Below are 26,019 nucleotides of genomic sequence, written 5' to 3'. Positions count from 1 at the left end.
GCAGACCCCCCACCCTCCCACCCTTGTGGCATCTGAGTACCACCATCACTGCATAGATCTGCAAATATTTACATATAATTCCATAATAGAGTATAAATAGCAATATGGTACTTCTGGCTAAAGAAACCAAATTACCCTTAGAATGAGGTGTATGTGTATATATATTTATATATGATTTTTTAAAAAGTCATACTAGTTTAGATTCTGTCCCATATTGAGTAAGAAACAAAACATTTTTCAGTGAACTATTCTATAAACTAATCATATTCTCCTAACTTATCAGAAGGGGTCTTTTTTTATCTTGAATTTTGGAAGAGGAGGACAAGTGAGAGCTTATATTACAGGGGCTAATTCTGTCTCCAGAGAAACCAGTGGAGTTAGTGCATGAAAATAGCTTTCCAGCCAGAGGAAGCCTCAGCTGGGGGGGCAGCAGGGGGACAAAGAGAGGCTTCTTCCTTCCTTCCTTTCTTCCTTCCCTCTTCTCCTTAACCTTGCTGTTGATATTTGCTTTTAATTAAGAGAACCTTGCATTAAGGGTATTTACACATGAAAAGGTGCTGAAATGCTGTTTGTTCATCATCATTAAGTAATTAGCCTGAATTCATGAAAAGCATCATCAAGTGAAACCAGGGAGCCGGGGACTGAATGTACTTAATATTTCCAATCGATGCCAGCATGCTGAGCCTCTCTAAAGAAGCTGCAGTGCCAATCTGGGGGCACACGGAGGGCTGTCCTGCTCCTGGAGGGGTGTGTGCCCATCCTGCTTGAGGCTCTGTGTGTGTGTGTGTGTGTGTGCCTACCCTGCTCCTGCGTGTGTGTGCCCATCCTGCCTGGGGCTGAGTGCTCATCTCTGTGTGCCCATCCTGCCTGGAGCTCTGTGTGTGCCTGTCCTGCCCATCCTGCTCGTGTGTGTGTGCCCATGTGTGTGCCCATCCTGCCCAGGGCTGTGTGCCCATGTGTGTGTGCCTGTGTGAACTGCTCCTTTCTGTGCCTGCTGTGCCTTTCAGCAAGCTGAGCCGTGAACATGCACAGAGCAAAACTATTTCAGATAAATTCACCCCAATGCACTGAAATTCCTACCTGGACCTTTGTTGCTCTTTATTTTTTTTTCCTTTTGTTTTCCCTCCCTTCCCTTACTGGAGTGAAATGCTCAGAGGAGGAAAATCTTCCTCCTGGGCTGCCCTTAAAGTGCCCAGAGCCAGCTGCAGTGTTTGGGATCCTCCAGCTGCAGTGGAACAAACGGAGCGCACGTCCCCCACAGATCCCTGCACAGATATCCAGTCTCCTTCCCCTAAGACTGTTTGCGGTAGAAAAAGTAGAATATGGAGACTTGGGTATAAATGTTTACACACAGTCATATAATTACATAACATGAAACATTTCACATAGTTTGAGGTGAGCATCTCTTTAGACTTTTAAACATTAGGAGTGCAAGTTGAATGTAATCATTGCTTCTTTAACACTGAAAATATTATGGATTTATTTTTTAAAAAACTTAAAAATACTGCACCACTCCATAAACAATGTTTCCATTAAGTAGCTTGGAAAATTAGGTTTTATGTCAATATTTGTAAAAATTAGAATCTGATGTAGGTCCCTACAATTTTAAAGTAGGTTACTTATCTGATTTACTTTGTGATGGGCTGTAGGTATTATACTTCACATTCTTTATAGGGCAGCTGCTGGCACTTGCACTGTCCGTAGCCATTGATGATGATGAAGGGTCCTTCGTGGGTGGGTTCGTACTCGTTATAGGGTCCTTGGTCTGACATATTGGCCATATGCAGCCGTGTTTGGGATCGGAGCTGCCTGTGGTTTTGAATCATTGAGCACTGCCTAATTCTTCTTAGTGTGGGAGGGCAGCACTTCCTGGAGATGAACACTATAAAAATGATAAAAAAGAAAGAAAACAATAAAGCCATTGTTCCTGTAATTACCCTCTGAGTGAAGATGGCATTGTTTGGCTCAGGGAACTGTTCTTCGGTGGTAACGACCATGCCTGCTGTAGTTGGAATCTCTTTGTCTCCCACATGGAAATGAGAAGAGCTTATTCTTTGCGTGTACTCGGTAGTTGGAGCTGTGTACGATGTCGTAGCCACAGGGGTAACCACAGTTGATAAATTCCAGCAAAGCTGAAAGCCATACACTGCATCCAGAATATCCTCTCCCTGGGTGTGGTCGGGGCTGTGGCAGAGAATGGCGTGCTCCCACCGACCTTGGAAGCCACTCAACCATGTGGCCAAGGCGCAGATCTTTGGGCTGCATTCCCACAGATTGCCGGAGAGGCCCACGGTGGTGAGGGATGTCAGTGAGCTCAGGATCTTGGAATCCAGAGTGGTGAGCTTGTTGTTATCCATGAGGAGGGTTTTAAGGTTAGGCATAGTTTCAAAGACGGTGAGGTCGATGGCTTTGATTTCGTTTCCAGTCAAATCGAGCTTTGCTAAGGTGCCCCAGGTCCACTCCATCCCACATGTCAAGTTGCTAATTTTGTTCCACTGCAAGAAGAGCGTGTGCAGGCTGCTCAGCCGGAGGAAGTGAGCAAAATTAATCTTTGTCAGCTGGTTGTGCTCTAGGTGAAGCTCCCTCAGCTTGATTAATCCCGCAAATCCATTGCGAGCCAAACTTCGCAAGCGATTTGTGCTCAAATCCAGGAATTCCAGGCTACGACAGTCCCAGAACAGGCGGACCGGGATGGTCCGCAGGGAGTTGGATCGCAAGTGCAAGGTCTGTAGCTTGCGAAGGCCGTAGAAGAGCTCGGGGTGCAGAGAGGATAACTGATTAAAAGAGAGGTCCAAATTCTGCAGGTTAAGCAGCTGGCTAAAAGTTGTGTTTGGCAAATGAAAGATTTTGTTGGAACTTAAGACTAATTCCTTAAGTTTATACAGTCCTTGAAAAGAATCTTCTCTGACTGTTGCAATTTGATTATGATCTAAGTGAAGCCAAGTAAGTTGACTGAAGCTTGCAAATTGATCCCTTTCAAGTTCAGAAATATAATTGTGCCTCAGTGACAAACCTAGCGAGCCCTTTTCAGTGGTGTTTGGCACTGAGTGAAACCCCTGAGAGTCACAGTAAAAGAGCAGCTTCTCACAGCGACATTTTGGTGGACAAGCCATGCCCAAGGCAGGCAGCATTTTTAAAACCATACTCATTGCATATAGTGCTGCCAGCATACGAGCCCCTAATGGCCACTTGAAATGTAAGCCTGCAGAATATAATTTAGGAAAACAACAAGATAGGATAGCCTTATCAGTACACTTGGAATATCACGGTTGAAGATTTCACTGCAGATAACATTGCCATGCATTTCCAACAAGCTAATTCTAAATGCAAGAAACAACTTACTACAACAAACCGAATACTTGGACATTACACTTAGGAGGAGGCTTTATCTCGATTACGGAGGGATACAGTGGCGCTATCGGAAAACATTTTTTTCATAAGGTTCAGTGCAGAGCAATCAGCTTTAGCATCTTAACTGCTCCTTTAAAGCAGAGCTGTCATTCATTATACAAGGAACAGAGAAACGCAGGAACTTACCCATTCTTTTGAGTACATTGGAGGGTGCATTCAGTCGTAGTTTGAGACTCAACGCCGTGAGTCTGTGAAAGGCTCTAATGTAAGACAGCCTTGAATAATTGACTGGGTTTAGTGTCCTTTGATATTAGTGCAAAATCCACGATGCTCTCTTGGAATATTCCTTTTGAAATTGCTGCCTTGATCTCCTCTGACAGGTCTGCAATTTTTAAATGTTAATACAAGTTTTTGTCCTCCGTGGCTGCTCAGCTGGTTAATTGAAGCTCACGTTTTCCTTTTCCGCAGCTGTGGCTTCCTTTAGTCCTAACTTGTTGATGGCAGATGGGTGGCTTATTGCTGAGAGAAGCTCCTGTAGTAGCATGAGTGCATTTACTGAAAAGCTTTTCAGGGAAGCGGTACAAGAATGGATTTGCTTATGCGCTGCGACCACACAGGGCTCTATATAGGCTGACGTCACCTGGTGACGTTCCTTTTGTTTGGGTTTTCCAGAAGCTTTGCTGTTTTAAAGCATTGTGCTGCATGCTGTGATCATGTTAAAGACCACTGATAGAGGGGGAAAAATCCAGCGGCGGGAGTCCTTCGTCCCCAGGACAGGAGCGGGAGGGACTTGCAGCACCCTGCTCCCCCCACATCTGCGCCGGCTCTGCTCAGCTGGGGTTAAAAGCAGCGCAGAGCCGTGGATGGAAGTGCCTGAGTGCTGCCTGCTCCCACTTTTCTGCTAAATTTCCCTGCATGAAAGGAACTTTTAGATGCAAAATGCGCAGAGTTTGAATAAGAGGATGCTGGTCAGCACCGGCTTTCATGGAGGTGAGAGGGATTGGGCAGCTCAGAGCTCTGTATGACAGCTATGTGCAACTGTGGTCCCTGCAGAAGTGCAGAGAGCAGTGCTGGAGCTGGAGCAGGAGTGTCAGGAAGTACAGCCCCGGAGCAGGGCACAGGGGCAAGTGCTTCAAGCCAGGAGAAATTCTGGAAAAAGCAAAGCTTGCCTTAGGGCACAGGAAAAATTTAATTGGAATCCAGCTTGACAGTGTGCGGTTATGAAACTAGAAAATCTATTTTCTCCTCCCAAATGGTGGCTTTTATACTTGCTTTTTCCTGGGCACTGGAGTGCAGGGCGGAAATGGTGAGATTGGCGTTTCCAGTCGGGGCTCAGAGTGGTGCGAGGGCTTCCTTGTGGTCACCCACAATGTCCTGCTGCTGTGTGTCCCCTCAGTGAGGGGGGACACACCTCCAGGAGCCCCTGGCTGCAGGGTGGGTCTGTAACAGTTATCCTGTGAGTTTAGGGCTGCAGAGCTGTGCCCTGCAGAGCTGTGTGTGCTCTTCAGCCCTGCCGGGCTCTGGCTGGAGCGTGCACACTCAGCCAGGAGGACAGTGGGCTCTCTTAGTGCTGTTTGCTTGCTTTAATGGTTCATTGCTCTTCATTATTCAGAGCAACCTCTCCTCTGGGACAGCTGGTACTGAAAGGTAAATGACCAGGTTCGATTGACATTTTTATATGATTTTAGGATGCATTTGAAGGTAAAGCCTTAGGAGCCAGTGCTGTGGTCATAGCTCAATGTAGGTGCAGGGAGCTGCTGGTTTGCTGCTCCAGGCAACTTGGATAAGCTTTTTTTAAAATTTTCTCCTTGAGATATAAAGCAACAATGGAGAGGAGGCACTTGAAAATGTTTGCTGTGTAGCAGCGAGGTATCACCTCTCACCTCCAAGATCTGTAATGAGCTAACAAATTTCCCATGATGATGGAGGAAGATGAATTGTGTCAAAAGGGTTTAAAATAAAATGGCTGTTTACCTTTGTCATTAAGTGTTGGTTCCTTTCTTTGGTTCCTTGGAGGTCATTACTTAAAGCAAAACCTGCTATTCTCTGTCTGTGTCTATTCTCCCTTGGCTGTCCTGTGGTGGAATGGTGACACTGCCTCTGGTGCTTCCTTTCTGGGATGGGCAGACTCAAGGGGAGCACTGAGTGGAAAGTAAAGGGATGGAGAACATGAACGCACAAGAATAAAATCTCAAAAAACTCAAAGAAAGCTAAAGCAAAACAAATAAAGCTTACCCTGAGCCCATCAGGAAAGTAACATTCTTTAATCATTAAGCAAATTAGGAAATGTTAGATAAATTTCTTAAATTGCTCTGCCATAGTAAATGTTTTCACATTTACTCCAGTGTGAAAGAAATCCATGCAAAGAAATTACATAAACTTATTTAAAGAGATTCTTCTTGTTTAATGTTGAGAGTACAAAAAGCTCAGGCCCAGCTCCAGCTATCCAACAGAACCTCGGCTCTGCAGCACCTGCAGAGGCTTCTTGGAGCAGCTCTGTGCAACACTCTGATCCAAGGTGTTGGTTTTAATTCTAATAACATTTCAATATGTTACCATAACGTTTAACAGCAGCATTCCAAAGGGTATAATTTGAGGTCAACTGTCAGCTCTTTCCCTCTTACCAGGAGACTGAAATTAGGTATCGTTGGAAACATTTTGCTTTTTTGCACGAATATCTGCTGGTAGGTTCCTCCCACGTTAAGATTGTGTAATTTGGCATAGAGTTAAGAGTTAATGTTCGAACACGGTGAGTTGCTCCTTTTCTGAAGCTCTCCATTCTTTGGCCCTTAACCAAACAAGGGCTATTTAGCACCTTGCCAGCGAGTTTCCTGTTTAGGAAACTGTTAACGCGAACTTTATGGGAGCTTTTCTTAGCAAAACATGTTTTTATGTGCACTTGCTGTGAATTAACAGTTATTACCTCAAGTGTGCATCTCAGTCTCTGAAGTCGGGAAGCTGCAGTAACATTTATATTGTTCCTTGGGAGCTGCCTGGGGTGTCAGGGTGCAACAGACTGGGGAATAAACCCCCAGAAAACTCAGGCAAATGCATTTCTTCTGAGCCTGAATAGTCATTGCCCAGCATGAAAAACCATGTCCGATGCTACCTGGGCACTTCTGCCACAGCAGGAACTTGATGGCAGCCTGAACCCTCATATGCAGTGTGGACAGAGAAATTGGCAGGAATAAGCTTGCTAGGACCAAGGGTTTTAAGGGCTTCTCACCTACCCCGCTCTTGGAGCAGCAACACAACTGGTTTTCCTGCTAAACCCATGCGCTGGGAAAGTAGAATTGCACCCTAAGGCGAGCATTGTCATTTAGTTAGGCTGACATCTTGTGGAAGCCTTCCTAGTGTATTAAGAGCAACATACAAGCTAATTTTACTGGATGGAGATGTGGGGGCTGCATGACTTTGCTGTGCTGGGAGCCTGGAGGATGCAAGCCCTGGAGCTGCAGGTGAGACTGCAGCAGGCGGGACAGGCAGCCCGTGTGTGGCACTGCCAGCAGCCCGTGTGTGGCACTGCCAGCTCACCCTTCTGCCTGCAGGAGTGGCCGTGGCAATTGTTGCTGGGCGTTAGCACCTTGGGGACCATAGGAGGATTTGCTGCCTTTTGGCCAGCAGGTTGTGTTTGTGCTGTGTCACAGGGCTGTGAGGCAGGAGGTGAGCAGGGACGTGTGGCTGGAGTGTCACCATGTGCACTCTGTCACTTGGATTCGCTGCTGTGGAAGCACTGAGCCTTAGGAGGGGACACACGGGACTAAGGCATGTTGGAGGTGACCCAGCAGCAGAGATGTGCCCAGGGCTTCAGGCCAGCTGCAGAGTCCTTTGGGGCAGGGCAGTGGGAGAGATGGGCACTGAAGGTTGAGTGTCCTTGTCTTCATGGGAGCAAAGGGCACATGTGGTGGCATAGCACGGTGGCTGTCACCTCCCTGTCCGGCAGCTCTCTGCACCTGGCACTGGTTGTAATTCCTCCTTGTACCAGGGTGAGTGCACCCTTCCCTCTCTGTGGTGCAGCCTGGCTGTGGGGAGGGATGTCAGGGTGGCAGTGCTGTGGCATGGCCAGCTGGGCAGGGGGACATTGCAGGCAGTTTGTTGTCACTCAGGTTCTTGCTGAAGCCCGGACAATGCCATGCAGCCCATTTGCTGTGCTGAGCTGTGGCTGGTTGTGGGAGACTCCTTCCTGCAGCAAACCAGGGCACAGTCCTGCTTCCCTCACTTGGATGTGAAAACACTGCTGGAATTGGTGTGGGTCACGCCTCAGTGCTCACACTGCCTGGCCCTGGATCAGCCCTGCTCTAGCTGGAATTGGTTGGCAGCCCTGCTGTCACAGTGATGGAGCACTGTGCATGGTTATCCTCTAGACACAGAATGAGGCTGGGTGGCAGGGCAAAAGCAAGCGTGGGACAAAATGCACCCGAGCACTGATGTCCAGTGTCCCCTGGCAGCAGAGCTCAGAGGTGGCACAGTGACACACGGTGACACACAGTGACACACTGCCTGCTCACAGGAAGGTGTGCCAAGCACTCACTTGTAACTTACTCAGCATCCATTAACCAGGATGCTGCCTGTTGTACTGACAGCCCAGGAGTCAATTCCCAGACACCTGAAGCAGAAACCTCTCTGCCAACCATCCTTTTTGGTGGTTGTGTGGGGGATGGAGGTGGCACAGTGGTGGCTCTCAGCAGTGGTGTATCTGGCTTACATCTGGGTGCTGATTTGGGGAGGGGACATGGTGGGCTCTGCAGGGAAGGTGTGAGGTGGTGCTGAGCAGGAGGTACTGTCTCCCTCAATACCTCTGTGGGCTCAGCTTAACCCAAACTGATGATGAACCTTTAAGATTAACAGCAGATGTTTGTGATATTTAGCTACAAAAACATATCTTTGAGCAGCTTGTTACAGGACATGCTCTGTTGATCCTGGTGGAATGCACCGCCACCACCCTGCTCCTGTACCTCTATAGATCAGTTGGGATTAGATTTTAACCTCCGTAGCTACAGGAAAAGCTTGGGTCTGTCTTTTGCTTGTCTGAATTCAGGCAAGCAAAAGACACCTACAGCAGGAAGGCTTTGTGACAGAAATGATGATTCTGCTCCCCTCCCTGTGTACAAATCCCCTTTCTTTGCTTTGAGCATTAAAAGAGTCCCCTCTGGGGATGGTGGTGTGAGCTGGGACTGCAGGGATGTGACAGGAAATGTTTGTGGAGCTCTGCAAGGGGAGCAGCAATGGTGGGGGAAGAGCAGAGATGGAGGGAGTGGGGGTAACGAGCAATTTTTAACATCAATTCTGTCCTCTTTGATAAAGATCTGATTTAATTTAAAGTAAATTTGCACCATGGCTAAATTTATTATCCATGATACTGGTCAGAGTTGGGATATCATACTGCAGAATGATTGACATGGTCATCATGACCCTATTAAATCTACTGAATCTATTAGCTGCTTGCTGGCTGCAGGGTTTGTGATTCCCTCAGCAGAGTTTTGTGCTGAATATCTAAAAATCCTATCAGAAATCTGAATATTTGGGCTTCACTCTTGTGAGTCCTCCTAATCCCATGGATAGCAGGAGCTGCTCACTGGGCTGCCTTGTCCTGCTGGGTCATTAGCTGGCTCCTCAGTGAAGGCTCACACTAGACATGAGGACCAGTTTTTAATGGTCAGACTAATTGGTTAGTGGAACAAATTACCCAGAAGAGCTAAACTGGCACTTGGAGCCGTTAAAACATGATTTATTAGTTGAGAGAGGGAGCCCAGCTCAAACAGGACTTTTGAACTGTAGGGTGGAACCAATGGGTAAAATTCCTGACTTGTGTGGCAGCCTGCACAGAGTGACAGTGCTGTGGTCAGGGCTGATCCTCAGCATGTTTCTATGCCCATGAGGGTTTGTGCTACCATGGGCTGTGCAGGTCTTCATGTGTTCCACCAGGTCCTAATGGGGTTTGTTTGGCTCCATAGTGTTTATTATGCCGGGGGAAAAAATGGTCAGGAAACTTCAGCTGGGCAAAACTCGGCATTGTTGTCTCCAGGACCTTGGTTGGAATTGGCTGTGATGGTTTAGGATGTCAGTGAAGCAGGGTGTGTGTATCCACTGAGGTGTCCTGGGTCTGTCCTGCTTTGCCCCAACCCAGCCCTAACAAAGGATCCCAATTAGTGACTCCATGTGCTAAATCACCAGAGCTAAATTAGCAGGGTGCTTTATCCTGCAGACTTCTGAAGTAAATTCTGGTCATGCTCTTGACAAGCTTCTGTACTAAAACTTAAGCATACCAGCAAGGTAGAAATAAACTGGAGCTGCCTTCCTAAAGGGAGGTTGGATTCTACAGCTCTTTCTGTGCTAGGACGTGGTGTAGTTTCATAGGAACAGATCAGCAGTGAGAAATCAGTGCTGCTCAAGCTTTAATGTGCTTTGTTGGGGTGTTTTGCATAGTGGTCCATTAGTGGAGGCCATCTCTTGGTTTTCCTCTCATCCAAAAGGCATCTGGTGCTGTGCACCGAGGCTGTGGGCTGTGAAGCCAGGGACAGCAAAATGGAATTGATGGGTGGTATCGCCTCAAATCCCTGCTCCTGCTTCTTGTTAAAATGGTAATGTGGGAGCACCCGGGGAGAAGTAAAATGGTACTTCTTGGAACAGCTGAATGTTTGGCTTTCTGCATAATAGATGAGCATATATCTTAGATCCAAACATATTCCTGGGAAAAAAACCCAGTATGTGGGGAGGGTGCTGTGGGTTCAGTAAAATGTTCACGTGGCCGTGGGTAAACAGGGGTAAAGCAGCTGCCACTGAGGGTTGGTGTCTTGGAGCAGCTTGAGGCTGGGGCAGTGCCTGGTGGCAGCTTCTGGGGTCACTGTCCCCCTTGTCCCCCACAGGTGCCAGCCCTGCCTGCTGCCACCAGCACGCCAGGGGCAGAGCCATTGTTCAGGGAGTCTTGTCTGTCTTATCCCCTGAGCAGGGCAGCAGCAGAGTGTTGGGTAAATCAGTGCATTAATCTTCACTTTATTTAGAGCCTTCAGCTTTGATTTTTGAATGTAGAGCAAAGAGGGGGCCAGTGCTGAGGCTGCTGCAGGTTTGGCAGTGTCACAACTCCTGGGTTTAGCTCCAGTCACTTTTCAGTTACCTTTTGTGATGAGAATCAAATAACTTGATCGTGGCGGTGACAAATCTTCAATAATTCATTACACTATAATGACATTACAACATCCTAACTCCCTCCCCCCCATTTTTTATTTCTGCTGTAAAGTGGACTTGATGTTTTAGATTCAAGGCTGTTCATCCAGATATTTCACACCAGCCTGTCACCTGGAGAATTGATACCTGGCATACACTCACTGCAGCACTGCTAAATGGTTTTTCTTCTCAACTGGATAATTATATTGATTGTGGCTTAGGACTTCAGAAATTGGATTGTGGTTGAATAAAGTGTGTTTTGAAACCCTAATATAAGCTATATTAAAGACAAAAATCTCCTAGCAAAACCAGATCACCGCCACTGTCTTATCTGACTCCTAATTTGTTTGAAATGAGGATATTTTTGACCCAATGTCTGATGGAAAAGGGAAGCTGCCTCTGCTGCTTGGCCCTTTGGCCTCTCTAACAACAGGGCTCAGGCGAAACGCGCAGGATCAAACCTTGGCAGCTCCCCATGGGTGGGCCTGGAGACTCACTTGAAATTTCACTCACTTTGAATTTCTTACCCAAAAAATAGTTTATAAGGATTTGACTTTTGATTCTGGGCTTTTGACTGCCTGCTCAGGAGCAGTGTTGTGTGATCCCTGGGGTGGGGCGTGCAGGGAGCAGTGCCTGCCTTATCGGGGAGGTGGACACTCTACTGCCCGTGTGCAGAATCACTCCACAAACCTCAAAAATATGAACAGAAGCTTACCATATACTTGAAATGAATAACAACTGGTTTAACTTTGAGACCCTGGATACCTGTTTACCTCTTTGTCTGCTGTTTTCCAGGCTGGCCGCAAGGAAAGAAGTGATGCCCTGAACTCTGCCATTGATAAAATGACCAAGAAGACCAGAGACCTGCGCAGGCAGGTGAGGAATGGTCAGAGGTGGCTGAGACACAGGAGTGCAGTGCTGCCTGCTGGGGATTTGTTCCTAGTGGCAGTGGGTTTGCTGGCCTGTCTTCAGTGAATTAAAGGCCAGAAGCTTCCAGTAGGAAGCATGGGGTGGGAATGTAATTCCCTGTTAATTCCCTGTTAACTGTGTGATACAGATGTTGTAGTCTTAATTATCCTCATGTCAAGAGAGATTAAAAACCCAACCAAAGCCCCCCAAAAACAACTTTTGTGTGATGGACTTTGAAGATAATCAGTGATATTTTATAGTACTGGTGGTGTTCATCTCAACCTATTTTATTTGAGAACTGTATTTCTGTAGCATCAGCTTTTTGTCTGTTTGGCTTTAAAGCAATATATTCCCATTTTTGAGTAAGTGAGAATATGGATCAGGTTTGTTGAAAAATGTTTTTATTCTAGCAGAAAAATAAAAAAGTTAAATCAGTGTGTTGTTTAATCAGCTGAGGGAAAGCAGCAAATTTACTCAGACAAAACCAATATGAGCTGCTAAATCAATATTTGTGGCCAAACTGGTGACTTGCACTTCTATAACTAATCCATTTTTTAAGGAGATTTCATTTAAATTGAAGCAAAAAGTGTGTAGACAAGACTTAGTGCAGGGAAAAGCCTTGGTCACACAAAGGAAAAAGGATCAATGACAAAAGTAGTTTAAGCTGTACGTATTAATACAGTAAGAGGGAAACAGCAGTGGAACACTACTGAAGAATAACTCACTCTTTTATTTTTATTTTAGCTTCGCAAAGCTGTTATGGACCATGTTTCAGACTCTTTTCTGGAAACAAATGTTCCTCTTTTAGTATTGATTGAAGCTGCCAAGAATGGGAATGAAAAAGAAGTTAAAGAATATGCCCAGGTTTTCCGTGAACATGCCAACAAATTGATTGAGGTAAGATGGTACAAATTAAAATTTAATTGTTGCTAGTTAAATTAAGGCAAGACTAGGCAAAACAGGTTTTTCAATTCTGCTGAAGCACAAAGCAAATTCTGTAATAAATTTCCTTTTAAAATTTTATTTGAATGAATTTAAGCACAATTTAATATTTAAAGAATTGAAAATGTAAGCTTATCAAAAGGAGCTGTTAAATAACCCATGTAGTTGTGGGTATTACAATGTGAGTGCATGATAAAGGTTTTGTTACTTGGAGGTGGTCAGTTGGAGTAAGGGAGACCAGGGCACGATTGTCCTGCTGGACAGTCTGACCCATTGCTTTGAAGCCTGGAGGGTTTTTTTCCCAGTAAAATCCCACTGAATATAAACAGGCCTTTTGTGTGAAGGCTTTCAGAATGAAGAGCTGCCTGTGTTTGTGTAAAGAGCAAACAGATCACTTGGAGTGACAGCACAACTAATCCTGCCACCCCTCTGTAAGGAAAACCTAAAGGCTCTCCAGCTGGTGGAACTGCAGAGCAGAGCTCTGAGTGGGGAGAAAACCAGATTAAATGGGATCAACGTGTCTTAACTGGAATCCCAGGATTACTGAAGTTGGAAAATCCCTGCCAGCCCATGGAGTCCAAGCCGATCCCCACCTTGTCCCCAGCCCAGAGCACTCGGTGCCACCTCCAGCCCTCCCTTGGACACCTCCAGGGATGGGGACTCCAAACCCCCCTGGGCAGCCCCTCCCAATCCCTGAGCACCCTTTCCATGGGGAAATTCCTCCGGGTGCCCACCCTGAGCCTGCCCTGGCCCAGCCTGAGGCCGTTCCCTGTTGTCCTCTCACTCATTACCTGGGAGAAGAGCCCAGCCCTCACCTGGCTGCTCCTCCTGTCAGGGAGTTGCTCTCAGGGTCGTTCATGCCCTGCTGAGGGAAGCAATTTCCACAGGTGGTGCGTGCAGAGAGCAGCAGCAGAGCCTGCCCCTGTTCATGGATCCACCTCGGGACTCTGGGCCCCCTCACCGCCATCGCGTGAGAGTTCTGTGCCAGCTGATGCTGAATGGCATGGAACAAACAGCTATAGGTGTTGTTGGGGAAACATGCCACTAGGAATAAGTGTCAAAAACTCCTCCTGTGCTCTTCCGTGCTTTGAGGCTCTGGCTGGTTGTGCTGAACCTCAGCAGCTCCCCGGGAACAGTCCCAGGCTGCTTTGTGTGGTTCTGCTCTCTCAGTGTCTCTGTTTGATAGTGGAGTCCATGTGTCTCCAGGGCTTGTGGGGAATATTCACACAGCTGGGCACATTTAAATTGCTCAAGAATGAGACTGATCAGATATCAGTAAAAGTAGCTTCTGACTTGCACATGGTATGTTCTGAGAGCACTTTACAGCTGGCCCATAGTCCAGGGTGCATGAAGTTTGTCCAGCTCTTTGGAGCTGCTGTCTAAGCAATGACAATATTTTAATTCCTTGAAGGCATCCATTTTTCTCTTTTGGCTTGTCATGTTTCAGCATCAATGCTGTCCTCCTAGAGCTGCAAAGTTATTCTAATCTAAATTTTAAGTAAATTTTCCATATGCAAAACAGCATGTGGAAGGAAGGCAGGGCTGCTGTGCCCTGCCTTGGCAGCAGGATACAGCCTTGGGAACACTTTGAAGTAGGTTTGCTCTAAAGCCTCTCTTCTTCATGTTGCAAGCCTGATTTATCTAGAAAATTATTTTTAGGGCTTGTTTACAGTAGAAGTTGAATCATGTAACAATAGCAGTGCCTCTTCTGCCAGAGTTCTGCTACCTCCTCAGCGGATGTGTGGAATTTATTGGCATAATTAAAAGGAATAATTGTGCTGCTCTGTCCCTGAGCTTCTCCCCAGCCCTTGCCAGGTGAGCCCTTTTTCCCTGTCCCCTCAGAAGCTGTGTCCCACTGGAGCAGCCACAGTTCCATCCTCACTGGCACTGGCCCTACCTGGTGTGCAAATGCCAGGCTGCAGAGGAGTTTTCCAGAGCCTCTGTACAGCCAGACTCTCTTGTCTTCCAAGGACTATGCCCCTGAAAGTAGACATTCAGCAATATTTTTGACTGACATCAAAAGCTTCTGCTAAAATGATATGCTGCTGCAATGGCTTTTTGAAGGCTTGGTTATTGCTTTTGCTATCTGAAATGTAACTGTAGTTGTAGTGTAGCATGATGTAGATGGTTTATAAACCTCTTCCCTGAATGGAGATGGATTAATATATACACTTAGCTTGGACAAATGGGAATAGTGCTCCTGCAGACCCTTCGTCCTGAGGGGCAGGAGAGCCCCTGGTGTCATATGAGATGCCAGATTCCCTGTGCAGGAGGATGGCTTGGGGTGGGTTGCATTTGAAATGTCTTGTGCCTCTGCCAGAATGGAGAAGGATGTTTGCCAGTTCCCTCATGATTCTGCTCTTGGGCAGGAAACTCAGGAGAAACAACAAAAGATTGTGTAAGAACAGAGCTGAAGGTGTTTTGCCTGGTGAGATGGGCAGTGATTGCTTCCACTGCTTTCAGGGGAGATGAGTGTACAGGGGGTTTATCAGAACTGCCCTCACATGTGCTGCTGGGTGACTCAAGACACCAAATGTGCCCAACAGCTGCAGCACTGGGTGGAGCTGTGCTGTATTGTGCCCTGACAGGCTCCTGAGGTTTGGATGTTGAGGGGACCATTGCCCTTCTTCCCTTCCTTCCCTTCGGTGCTGAGTGGGGACAGGAATGTGCAGGAGATCCTGCTCTGTCCTGGGGAGCTCAGCACATCCCCACTGCATTGCTGGGAGGGTTTGCACCTTGGGTTATTGCCCCTGTGTCTGTGAGCTGGAGGAGTCAGTGAACCAGCCCCTGGGAGATATATAATGGGATAGATTTACTTTATTTCATTTTTCACACTAAACTGCTGCAGGTGTTGGCCAGACAGGAGTGGCAGTGCTGGTTCTGCCCTGGCTGAGCACAGGGAGTTCTTGCTCCTGCAGTGCAGAGCTGTTTATGGGCCCTCCAAGTACCCATAAAGAGATGCAAGCACATGATTTGGGTAATTTCGTTTTGAAATGTTCCCTTCTTGGCAGCACAGCACTATCTGCTTTTGTGGTTCCTAACGCCCAGGCAGCCAAATTTGACCAAAAGGTGCAATAACCACAAAAAGCTGATTTGCCTGCTGGGTCTGTGTCTTGTAGAGAACCCATACCAAGAGCATCCCAAAGGGCTCCCATCTAATTTGTTTCCCACGTAGTAAAATCCTAACCCTTTTATCCTGCCTTTTGAAAACTGAGGAACAGTAAGAGTAGAATGAGCCTTGTCTCAGTTGAATAATACGTTTCAAAGATAGCTTTCAAAATTGCTCTGTGCTAACAGACCATTAACTCTGGCTGGATTTGGTTAAAGGAGTTTAATTCAGGAATTGAGAAGCCAATTTCAATGTAACACACAAGAATAACAGAAAGGACAGCATTTGTGGAACCAGCCTAACAAAAAGTTAAATTCACTTGTAAACTATGGAAGTCTTCCCAATCTGCAGACTGTGAACTGCTAACTCCATTCCAGTGTTTTTTCCCACTGGGTGAGGCAGCCTTGGCTCTCCAACCTGACTTTGCTCTTGAGGAAGGACAGCTTGGCCCTGGCATCCTTGGAGTGCCTGTTCCTGCCCAGGGGGCCGGGGCTGTCCTGCAGTGGTGCCCATGGGCAGTGATGTCACCGAGCTCCACGCTGGCTCTTTGTCCCTGCCAGGCTCTGAGCAGTGTTTGTGCTGAGCTGCCTTTGTGCTGCTCCCCAGGGAGGCTTGGGCTGCTCCTGCAAGAGGGAGAAAGCCAGACATGTTAAACAGAAACCTTTGCTACGCTGTTGAATGCTTTAGAAAAGTAAAAATTAGCTTGTCAATTTGTCCCTGGTTACACTGTGACACAGTGTAACTCTGTGTAATTTTAATGGAAAAGTTTTTCAGACATTAAGAGATTAGGAAATAAAAGGTAAATAAGGAGAGCGTCCAGTTAAAATCCTCCAGTTTGCTTGCTTAAGAATATTTTTCAGAATATATTTGTAATTCCTTAAAAAGAACAAATGATCTCTTCTTCCTCTGGAACCCACTACCCCTGTGTCAAACATTTTTCTCAACATAAATTTTATTTTTAAGTTTTTTTCTTACCAAGATAAATATTGGTAAGACCAAGGAGGCAAAAGCTCTCAATGGTGTTTCATAAGCATTGATTTTTTTTCTAATTGCTTTAATTTATCTGAAAAGACTGCTCTGTGCCTTTTTTTAATGCACTGGGTTGCATCTTGCATATGGAGTGATGATTTTCTCATTTTCAGTGAAACCCATGAACAGATGCAGACGGCAAATTTATTTGCTTGGAAAGAATCACATTTGGGCACTTGCAGCTCCATAAGCTTTCTGTAGCCTCTTGCTCTGACATTTCCCCCTTCTGTTGCCCTCACTGTCTAGCCCGATGTCCTGGAGTCATTCTTCAGTCTAAAATCTAAAAATACCCCTCCCAAAGCCTGAAGCATTGCACACTTGCTACATTTTTCTTGCAATTATCCTGATTTGCTCAGACTTGCAGCCTGTGTGTTCTTGGGGAGAGTCTTAGCAGCTGCAGGTTTTTTACATGGGAAAGGCTTTTTAGAACGTGAAGTGGATAAAACATAGCTTGGATTTAAAATAAAAGCTGGTTTTTGGAGGCACAGTGAAGGTCTTGGCTGTCCCCTGTTCATTGTCACTTACCTGGCCATGGCCAGGTACCATTTATTGCAAACAAAGCAGGAATGGAAGAATCCAGCAGATCCAGAAGTTAATCTGCTCTGACAAGATTATCCTTTGTGTCTATCAGCCACCTGATTTCCAGAATTTTCACTGAGTTTTCCAAACCTCTTTGGAGGTGGCTTTGCTCATTCTTGCAAAGCTCTCCCCTCCTGCCTGCCAGCTCAGGGGTCAGTCAGTGCTGCCAGGCAGGGCTGAGGTTCCTGGGGAACAAGACAAGCACTTGGCACCCAACTCAGATATTGACTTGGAGTGTTTTTCTGAATTTTATTAAATCTCAAAACCCAGCATTTTCCAGACTAGAGTCATTACCAGGGTACTTCAGCACCTATTTCTCCAGTATTCTCATTTACAGAGGGAAAAATATCTGCCAACTCAGGTTTGTCTTTTATTGCTTTTATTTTTAAGGTAATTTTGTATTACAAGGGAAATGTTCTTGCACTGTGGTCTGGAGAAAAGAGGCAGAGTTATTTCCCATTTAAAATGGAGATCAAAATGAGCAAAATGTCTCTTCCAAAGCACAAGCACGTTTTCTGTAATTTGTCTATAGATAGCCTTGGCAGCAATTTAAAACTAATGTCTCCAATAAATGACCAGTGTAACTCTAATGTGCCCTCTAAAGTCTGACACTCTTCAACAGCCAATGCACTTTCCTTGTAAGTTCATTTTATTAGTCAACTAATTCATAAATAAATTAAATTCTTCTCGTAGAACATGCTTTCCTTACATTCATAATCAGAAAAGCAGGGAAGCCTCAGCAGAAAAATGTTCCTACATTTTTCAACAAAACTGGATATACAAATTTAATACATCATACATAAGTAAAGGCAAGTGACCTTTTAATAGGATAACTTCTGTTCTTGTAAGGTTATTTTTGAGGCCACTCTTCTAATGCTACACCAAATAATGTATGAAAGGGTCTGTAGGATGCTGGCAGAGTTTAAAAATGATGTTGGAAGAAGAATAAGAGACTTCAGGGTAATCTTTCTGTCCAGATTTCATTGTAAGTGCTCATGGGCAAGCCATGACAGTGAAACTGATGGGAGGGATGAAGGGATTGAATCCTCACAAATCTAGGCAGCCATTGGGCTGTCTGGAGACAATTTTTCTCTTTGGAAATCCTCATGGTTTGCTGCTACTCATGGAGGAGAGGCATCTGTGCCACAGCCCAGCCACAGGGACAGTCACCTTGCTGTGTGACTGGGAAGGGCTTCCTCTGCACATCTGGGCCAAGGCACGCGTGGAGGGGGGAGAATTTGGAGTTTGAATGAGTTTGGGGTTTGGAAGATATTAATGTGCTTTTTATTCCACTAGAAACTGCCCTGTGTTTGCTCTGTTCCTTTTTCCTTTGGAAACAGAAGCTTTTTGGAAAGGGAAATGTGTAAAAGAGGTCAGGAAGTGTGAGAACAGTTGGGTTTAGGTGGTGTTGACGTGATGTCTTCAGAGGTAGCTGAAAAGCAATAGAGTCCTTTTATTTTTCAGATATTTAAGTCTTAATTCCAACAGCATTTTTAAGTGGCTTTTTCGGTAAAGTTTTTTATAGATGTGGCATAAACGTTTTAATTCTTGATATTTAACTAAAAGCCTTGATGCATGTCTGGATTTTCATCATCTTAGTCATTAGCAATATTGGATTATTAGTCATGTCATGTCATCAAGGAGGTGCCTGAAATCTGTGTGGAGCTCATTACTGACACTGTTTTGTCGTCTTTGTGAAGAGCACAGTGTACTGACAATTACAGTTACACTGCCATGAACAGTTGTCTGAATCACCAAAAACTGGTTTAAGCAGCTAATAATAGGCACCAAGTTGGAAGCCTTTAGTCAGATCAGAAGGCAGCATGTTCTGAGTGCTGAGCAAACTGCGATGGGAGAGAAGAACAATTTCACAGAATCCCAGACTGGTTTGCGCTGGGAGAGACCTTAAAGCTCATCCAGTTCCACCCCCCTGCCATGGCAGGGACACCTTCCACCCTCCCAGGTGCTCCAAGCCCCAGTGTCCAGCCTGGCCTTGGGCACTGCCAGGGATCCAGGGGCAGCCCCAGCTGCTCTGGGCACCTGTGCCAGGGCCTGCCCACCCTGCCAGGGAACAATTCCTAATTCCCAATAACCCATCCAGCCCTGCCCTCTGGCTGTGGGAGCCATTCCCTGTGTCCTGTCCCTCCATCCCTTGTCCCCAGTCCCTCTCCAGCTCTCCTGGAGCCCCTTTAGACCCTGGAAGGGGCTCTGAGGTCTCTCCAGAGCCTTCTCTTCTCCCAGCTGAACACCCCCAACTCTCCTCAGCCTGTCTTCATCTCTACTTTGACAAACACAGAGACGTTTTTGGATAAGGATAATTTTTTGGGTCCTGTCCAGATATCACTACTAGAAACACTTTTATTTTAAGGAAAGGTATTTGTGTTGCTAAGGAGCATCTCAGCTGAGGGTTTGCTCTGAAGGTTTCAGCTGAAGCTGAGCTCTCCATCACACACCAGTGGTGTCATTGCTGTCGTGGTAGCTCGGATAGACTTGTATAACTAACGTGGTTTGTGATTATAACAACATTTTAACACTTTAGCTTGTTTGTCTGAGGGAGGAATAGTTCCTGTGCCAGCAGTTACATCTGCTGCCACAGCTGCATCGACAAGGGGCACGGTGCCCGCGCCGCACACTGCTGTTCCTGTGGCAGCCCTGCTCTCCCTCAGGTCTGTAGAGAGGATAATCCACCAGGCTGGAAATAAAGATATTGCTGCACTTTCCTGCTGTGGCTATGGTTTATGCTACAGATGTATTGATTCCCTTCAAACACCTCTTTTTTCTGTCTGACTGAAAACCTTTCCCATTGGCACGAGAGGAGGTGTCCCCACACTGCCCTTGCTGCAGTGAATGGAGCCCAGTCTGGCTTGTCCTGATGCACGAACTCTGGGATTGCCCAGCTGTGTAGAAAACTTCCCTTCTCTGTGAAACCTTGACGACACAAGGGTGGCTCTCTGTTGGGGAAGAACATTTCCTCAGGGCAGGGAAGGAGCTCGCTGGTGTGGAGCAGTACCAGGACAGCTGTACCTGGAATGGCACCAGGGAGCTGGAGAGGTATTTGGAGACAGCTCTGGCCAGGGTGAGAGGCAAGTGCAAAGCTGTATCCTGTAAATAGAATTTTAAACACAGAGATAGAGCTAGAAATGTGGAAGTACTAAGATGTAATCCCAAGCAAAAGGTGGTTACTCACGGAAATACTGATTGCCTTAATATAACAAGAAGCAGAAGATGCACAATACTTTTATTTTCATACTTTTATATTACTTACAAGAGTGTGGAGAGACAGAGCAAGGGGAAATTGCTTCCCACTGCTACAGGGCAGGGATAGATTGGATACTGAGAGATAGGAATTGTTCCCTGTGAGGGTGGGCAGGTCCTGGCACAGGGTGCCCAGAGCAGCTGTGGCTGCCCCATGATCCCTGGCAGTGCCCAAGGCCAGGCTGGACACTGGGGCTGGGAGCAGCCTGGAACAGTGGAAGGTGTCCCTGCCATGGCAGGGAATGAGACTGGATGAGCTTTAAGGTCTCTCCCAGCCCAAACCAGCCTGGGATTCTGTGATACTGTCTCTGATTTCTCTTGCCATCACTTACCAGCCTGTTGAAATAACAGGCTGTGTGACCTCCATTCCTCATCATCCAAAATGCCAGCCCTTTGCTTGCCAGTTTTTTTCCAGCCAACTGAAACTTCCCCTCCTTGTGTTTATAACCAGTCTTGGAATGAAACTGTTCTCATCTTTGTGTGAGGCTGCAGAGCTCTGGAAATAGCAGTTCTCTCAGTTTGGTCCTTCATTCTCCCCAGTGCTTTACGTCTGCAGTTTGTCTACATGTGCCTTGTTTTATTTAAAGACTTTTACTATTTTCAGTTAATACTTGGGGATTCTGTTGCCCACAAACAAGCTCTTGCAAGGTACCTGCTGTGGAGCTGCAGCCACATGCTACTTAAGTCATATAAAATCACAAAGCAGCTGACAGCACGACTCTGGTAACTCTCTGCACAGTCCCAGTGGATTTGATCCCTAGTCCTCCTGTATTAAAGAAGTGGAGCTGTTTTGTGTAATTCCCAGTTAACTCTGCCTCTGCAAAATGAGGGGTTTGTAGGGTTACAGTTAACACATCTATAGCTGTAACACTTCTCCCTCATGCAGCACCTGTTAGGGCTGGATGTTAAAATGCTTAGATTTGTCCTAAATATTGAGTGTAGTGTACAGGTGAATAAATAAATGTATGGACTTAGTGAATAATGAAAGTCTTTCTGGAGAGGGATGGGGATTACATAATCAACACATCTCTTCTGAGAGTCCTCAGTTGCCATTAGTTTTGCCAGAAGAGTTGTTTCTGCAGATAAATTAATTTCCTGAGCTTTGACCAGTGTGAAGGGAATCGGGACAGGTCTTTTTTAACATGGAGGAGGAAGAAATTAGCTGTGCTCTGTTCGAATTTTTTGAGAATATTAAATACACTTTTCTTTAGCAAATTCCTAGGAGAAAAATGTTCAGTGGCTGCTTGTCCATTCTTTCTATTTTTTGCTTTTAAAATGGGTGATTTTTTAAAGCTGCTTAAAAGTTGGAATTTGCATTCCCAGACAAATTGTAAAATGTAAAGCAAAAAAACTAGAACAAGCAGCTGAAGTTTTGAAGTTTAATCAGAAATGAAAATGCCAGGAACACCTTTGAAAAGCTTGGTTTCTGTGGCATTGAAATTCCCAAAGTATCTGTGTACACATGGATGTGGGTTTGTTATTTTTGTGTAAGAGTTTTTGAGCACCAGTTATGAGAGGATTCTGCTTAATGTTAAATTGAAAAGTTTCTCAGTGTAAGGCAGTCAGAAAACTTCTTTCTGCAATGCTATTTTTACAACTGCAGGTTCAAACGAGAGTGTCCAGACTCGGAGAATTCAATTAGTGAGTGTTTGGCTCCTGCACAGGGATGTGTAATCCTGGGCTGTGGCAATGCTGGGTGGCAGGGCCAGCTCTGACAACATTCAATTATGCAACAATAAACACATTGCAGAGCCTTCTTGGGGCTGCACCAGCTCGGGATGGCTGCAGCAGCACCACTTTGGAGACTTTGCCTTCCTGACTGCCTGAAGAAGCAGTCCTAAAAACTGGACCTGTAAACAAGGAGGAAAATCTGGGTGGTGTTTCTGTGAAGTCAATCCAGGTACATAACTCTGAGGCTTTAAGACATTTATTGTCAGCCTTTGAAATCCTTGCAAATGAAGTTTCAAAGTCCTAGAGATTATAATTCTTTTTTTTTTTTTCCTATTGCATCTTTTGTCTCTTGTTGGAAAAGCAATTGGCCAGTCCTTCAATAAAGAGTTCCCTGTAAAGTTCCTCTGCCTAAGCCAGGGAGTCTGGGCAAAGAGAAGGCAGAGCAAGTACAGAGCTGGAGCACTGTTACACAGAATGACAGAATGTTCTGAGTTGGAAGGGACCCACAAGGATCATAAAGTCCATCTCTTCACTGAATGGGGGTCAGACCCACAACCTTGGCGTTATTATTAGCATTGCTGGGTTATGTTAATAGTGTAATTTAAGAAGCTTAACACTGACCCCAAACTTGTGTAGTTGAGGCTGCTGCAGTTTTTTAATTGCTGGAAGACTTACCTTAGTCACGACCTGAACAAATTTTGAGTTTAACAAAAAACCAAAATGTATTTCATGTGGAAAAGGTACAACCTCTGTCTTGTCAGGGGAGGCGGTTCTCTGCCACAAATTGTTACTAATGGTAGAAAGAACAGCTTTAGAAATGTCAAGTTTTTCCTGATTTAAATATTAGTAAATTCTGAACAGTCAAAGTTAACTAGAATCTGAGATGGAATCACTCTGTGACAGATGGTAGAATATTTTTTTTAATATTGGAGTTACACCTTCTTACTAATAACATATTCCCAGCTGACCCTTTGGCCTGAGGTAACATCTGCTTCTCAAAAGGAACCACTTAAGTTATGCCTCCTCCAAAGGCAAAAAACCATGGAATAATTTAAGTTGGAAAAGCCCTCTGAGACCCTTGAGTCCAACTGTTTCCCCAGCACTGCCAAGGCCACCACTAAACCCTGTCACCAAGTGCCACATCCACTTGGCTTTGAAATCCTTCCAGCGATGGTGACTCCACCCCTGCTCTGGGCAGCTCTGCCAGGGTTTGACAGTGCTTGCAGTGAAGAAACTTTCTCTAAAATCCACCCTGAGCCTGCCCTGGCCCAGCCTGAGGCCGTTCCCTCTGCTCCTGTCCCTGTTCCCTGGAGCACAGCCCGGCCCCCCCGGCTGTGCCCTCCTGGCAGGAGCTGTGCAGAGCCACAAGGGCCCCCTGAGCCTCCTTTGCTCCAGGCTGAGCCCCTGCCCAGCTCCCTCAGCCTCTCCTGGGGCTCCAGCCCCTGCCCAGCTCCCTCAGCCTCTCCTGGGGCTCCAGCCCCTTCCCAGCTCCGTTCCCTGCCCTGGACACGCTCCAGCCCCTCCAGGGCTCTCTGGCCATGAGGGCCCAGAACAGGACACAGCCCTCGAGGTCCCCCAGCAGTGCCAGCACAGGGGACAGGCCCTGCCCTGCTCCTGCTGCCACCCCAGTGCTGGCACAGCCCAGGGGCCATTGGCCTCTGGCAGCCCTGGGCTCATGTCCAGCCACTGGCACAGCACCCCCAGGCCTTTCCTGCTGGACACTTCCCAGCCACTCCTCCCCAGCCTGGAGCATCTCTGGGGTTGTTGTGATCCTGGGGCAGGACCCAGCACCTGGCCTGGTTGAACTCTGAACCCCATACAGCTGGCCTCAGCCCATGGATCCAGCCTGTCCAATCCCTCTGCAGAGCCCTCCTGCCCTCCTGCAGATGCACACTCCTGCCCAGTCTGCGCAGTTACTGAGGCTGCCCTCCATCCCCTCATCCAGGTCACCAACAGAGACATCAAACAGGGCTGGCCCAGTGCTGAGCCCAGGGAACCCCTCTGGTGACTGGCCTGGATTTAGGGCCACTCACCTTGCCAATTGTGCCAACACCAGAGCCACTCACCTCAAATCATCTTGTGGTGTGCTGATGTCATCATTGAGAACAATGAGATTTGAGTTTCAAAAACTGCTCAGGGCATGAACAGCCCTTTCCAGACGAGCCTGCCCAGCTGTTCCGCTTGGCACCATGAGGTCTGTGCACTGCATTTGTCACTGGGGGGAAATTTAAGCTCATTCCTCTAAATACCAGCAGCTGCTTGGGGTCTGCCCTGCCTTGTGGGGTTTGAGAAGCCATCTCTGGGCCATGCCTGTAGACTCTGAACAGAGAGAACCTTGAAATCTACTTTAAATCGGTCTGTCAGCAGTGAGAGGTGTCTGAACCGCACGCGGCTGCGGGCTTGGGCTCTCTTCATTCCCACTGTATTTTTAACTTTTTTCAAGAGATTGCTCGTTGTGCTGATTACATTATTTGCAGTGGTTTTGTCTCCTTTGATGCCTGTGCCAGTAGTGCTTATGTAAAGGGACTTGATGATATTGAATGGTAAGAATGAACAAATGCAGCAGGAATTCAATTGCTATTTTGCTCTCAAGCACAAGTGTTCTTCTTTCTAAATCAAGTCTGACCACTTACTATGTCAGTCAGCTGCTTTTGTTGGAGACATGGAGAAACTATTTAATTCACATTTGATTTAAAGGAAATTTTTGTTCCCTTGAGGTGCATTATTTAATTTAGAAGTTTTGGAAATGTATGATTTCCAAGCGCTCTGTGGGCTTTGAAAGAGTTGATCTTCATCTCAGCTACAAAATCCAATGTATTATGGGTATGTGCCAAATAACTGGCCAGCACTACCCTATCTTCTGAAGAGAGAGAGACAGTTTGAAGTTATTTGTCAGATCACCCAGGAATTATTGAAGTGAGTCCTTTCAGGTACTTTTAAAATTAAATTTCTTCATTCTGCAGCCATCCACCTCAGCTGGTACATGCGATTTCAGAATTCATGTTATAGAGCACCTGATAATTGCTGACAGTTTAAAATACCTCACTGTTACGTCATTTACAACTTGATTAATTAGTAGACACAGCTCTTCTTAAATTCCAAATTTTAAGAGGCTTGTGAGTGTTTTCCAGTAGTTAGACAGAGCCTTCCCATGGGTGCAGTAAACACTGCACTGCTGTGAATTTACAGCCCTATCTGCAGCACTCTGAAGTCATCTCAGCTGCTGCCACGTCTGTGCCTCGCTCTGATGTTCAGCAGAGAGTTTGCAGGGAAGTTTGTGTGCTGATCTGGCAGAGGAAGCCCCTGCCAGAGCGAGTAGCTGGCTGTTGGATGAGCGTGCTGAAATGAAGGGTTGAGCTCTGGAGGCGCAGCCTGGGATGGGATGTGGCAGCCAACAGTTGGATTGTCTTAAACTGCCAAAGACCCTCAGTCAGGGAAGCACACACACTTCTTTCATGAGCGCTGGCAGTGCCAGTCGGGCGCTTTCTAAAGAAGAATTGCCATCAGTTGGGTATTCAGAAGAAAAATGACTGTTCAAAAATGACTGTGCAAAAAAGCAAATTTTCATTATACCACGGTGGGGACACTCCATTATTAACTTCTTTGCCTCTCTGTGTTCAGACAGAGCAGGGTTTCTGTGCGCTTGATTCATCACACTTGGCTTGAGAGACAGCACAACATCTCCAGATATCGGAGAGGCTGATTTTGTGGTGCTTCAATGTCGCTTTTATTCTGCCCCTACTCAATAGAGCTTTGTGTTCTCCTGGCTCCTAGAGGTTGTAATGCTGCTGTGGAGGCAGGAATGATGGGGAAATATGGACCATAAAAAATATTGGCAAACCGGTGTTTCTCAAAAATATGACCTGTGCTTAAACCAACAGCAAAATCTTTATTTGACTTTTAAATCATGGCATCTGATTGTCTTTTGATTCTTGTGAGCCTCTATAAACAAAAACATGATGTACTTCTATATTATCCCAGCAGCTTGCTGGGAACTAGGGATTCAAGGC

The 26,019-nt window shown here is 46.2% G+C and overlaps 2 protein-coding genes across 5 annotated transcripts in view; one reads left to right on the top strand and one right to left on the bottom strand.

Moving 5' to 3' along the window:
- The window catches only part of CTNNA1 (catenin alpha 1), a 117,218-nt gene that overhangs the window by 57,420 nt on the left and 33,779 nt on the right, over positions 1-26,019 (top strand). Inside the window, exons 1-3 of one of the 2 annotated variants that reach the window (XM_066559852.1) lie at positions 4,189-4,341; positions 11,311-11,391; positions 12,169-12,321. In XM_066559852.1, coding sequence (XP_066415949.1) covers positions 4,336-4,341; positions 11,311-11,391; positions 12,169-12,321 — 240 coding nt within the window. In that variant the 5' untranslated portion in view covers positions 4,189-4,335. Of the gene's footprint in view, positions 1-4,188; positions 4,342-11,310; positions 11,392-12,168; positions 12,322-26,019 lie in introns of those variants that run through there. The other variant, XM_066559851.1, reaches the window with a different exon arrangement.
- Positions 1,336-4,139, bottom strand: LRRTM2 (leucine rich repeat transmembrane neuronal 2). 3 transcript variants are annotated; one of them, XM_066559853.1, is made up of 2 exons: positions 3,538-4,139; positions 1,336-3,202 (listed from the first exon to the last, which is right to left on the bottom strand). In XM_066559853.1, exons 1-2 carry the CDS (start codon positions 3,539-3,541, stop codon positions 1,653-1,655), a joined length of 1,554 nt encoding a protein of 517 aa, XP_066415950.1. In that variant the 5' UTR covers positions 3,542-4,139; the 3' UTR covers positions 1,336-1,652. The 3 variants fall into 3 exon arrangements, with proteins under 3 accessions (XP_066415950.1, XP_066415951.1, XP_066415953.1); XM_066559854.1 differs by having other exon boundaries at positions 1,336-2,774; positions 3,538-4,132; XM_066559856.1 differs by having other exon boundaries at positions 1,336-2,753; positions 3,538-4,132.

Source organism: Molothrus aeneus, chromosome 15, assembly GCF_037042795.1.
Source record: "Molothrus aeneus isolate 106 chromosome 15, BPBGC_Maene_1.0, whole genome shotgun sequence".
NCBI lineage: Eukaryota > Metazoa > Chordata > Aves > Passeriformes > Icteridae > Molothrus > Molothrus aeneus.
This window is presented reverse-complemented; position numbering and strand designations above follow the sequence as displayed.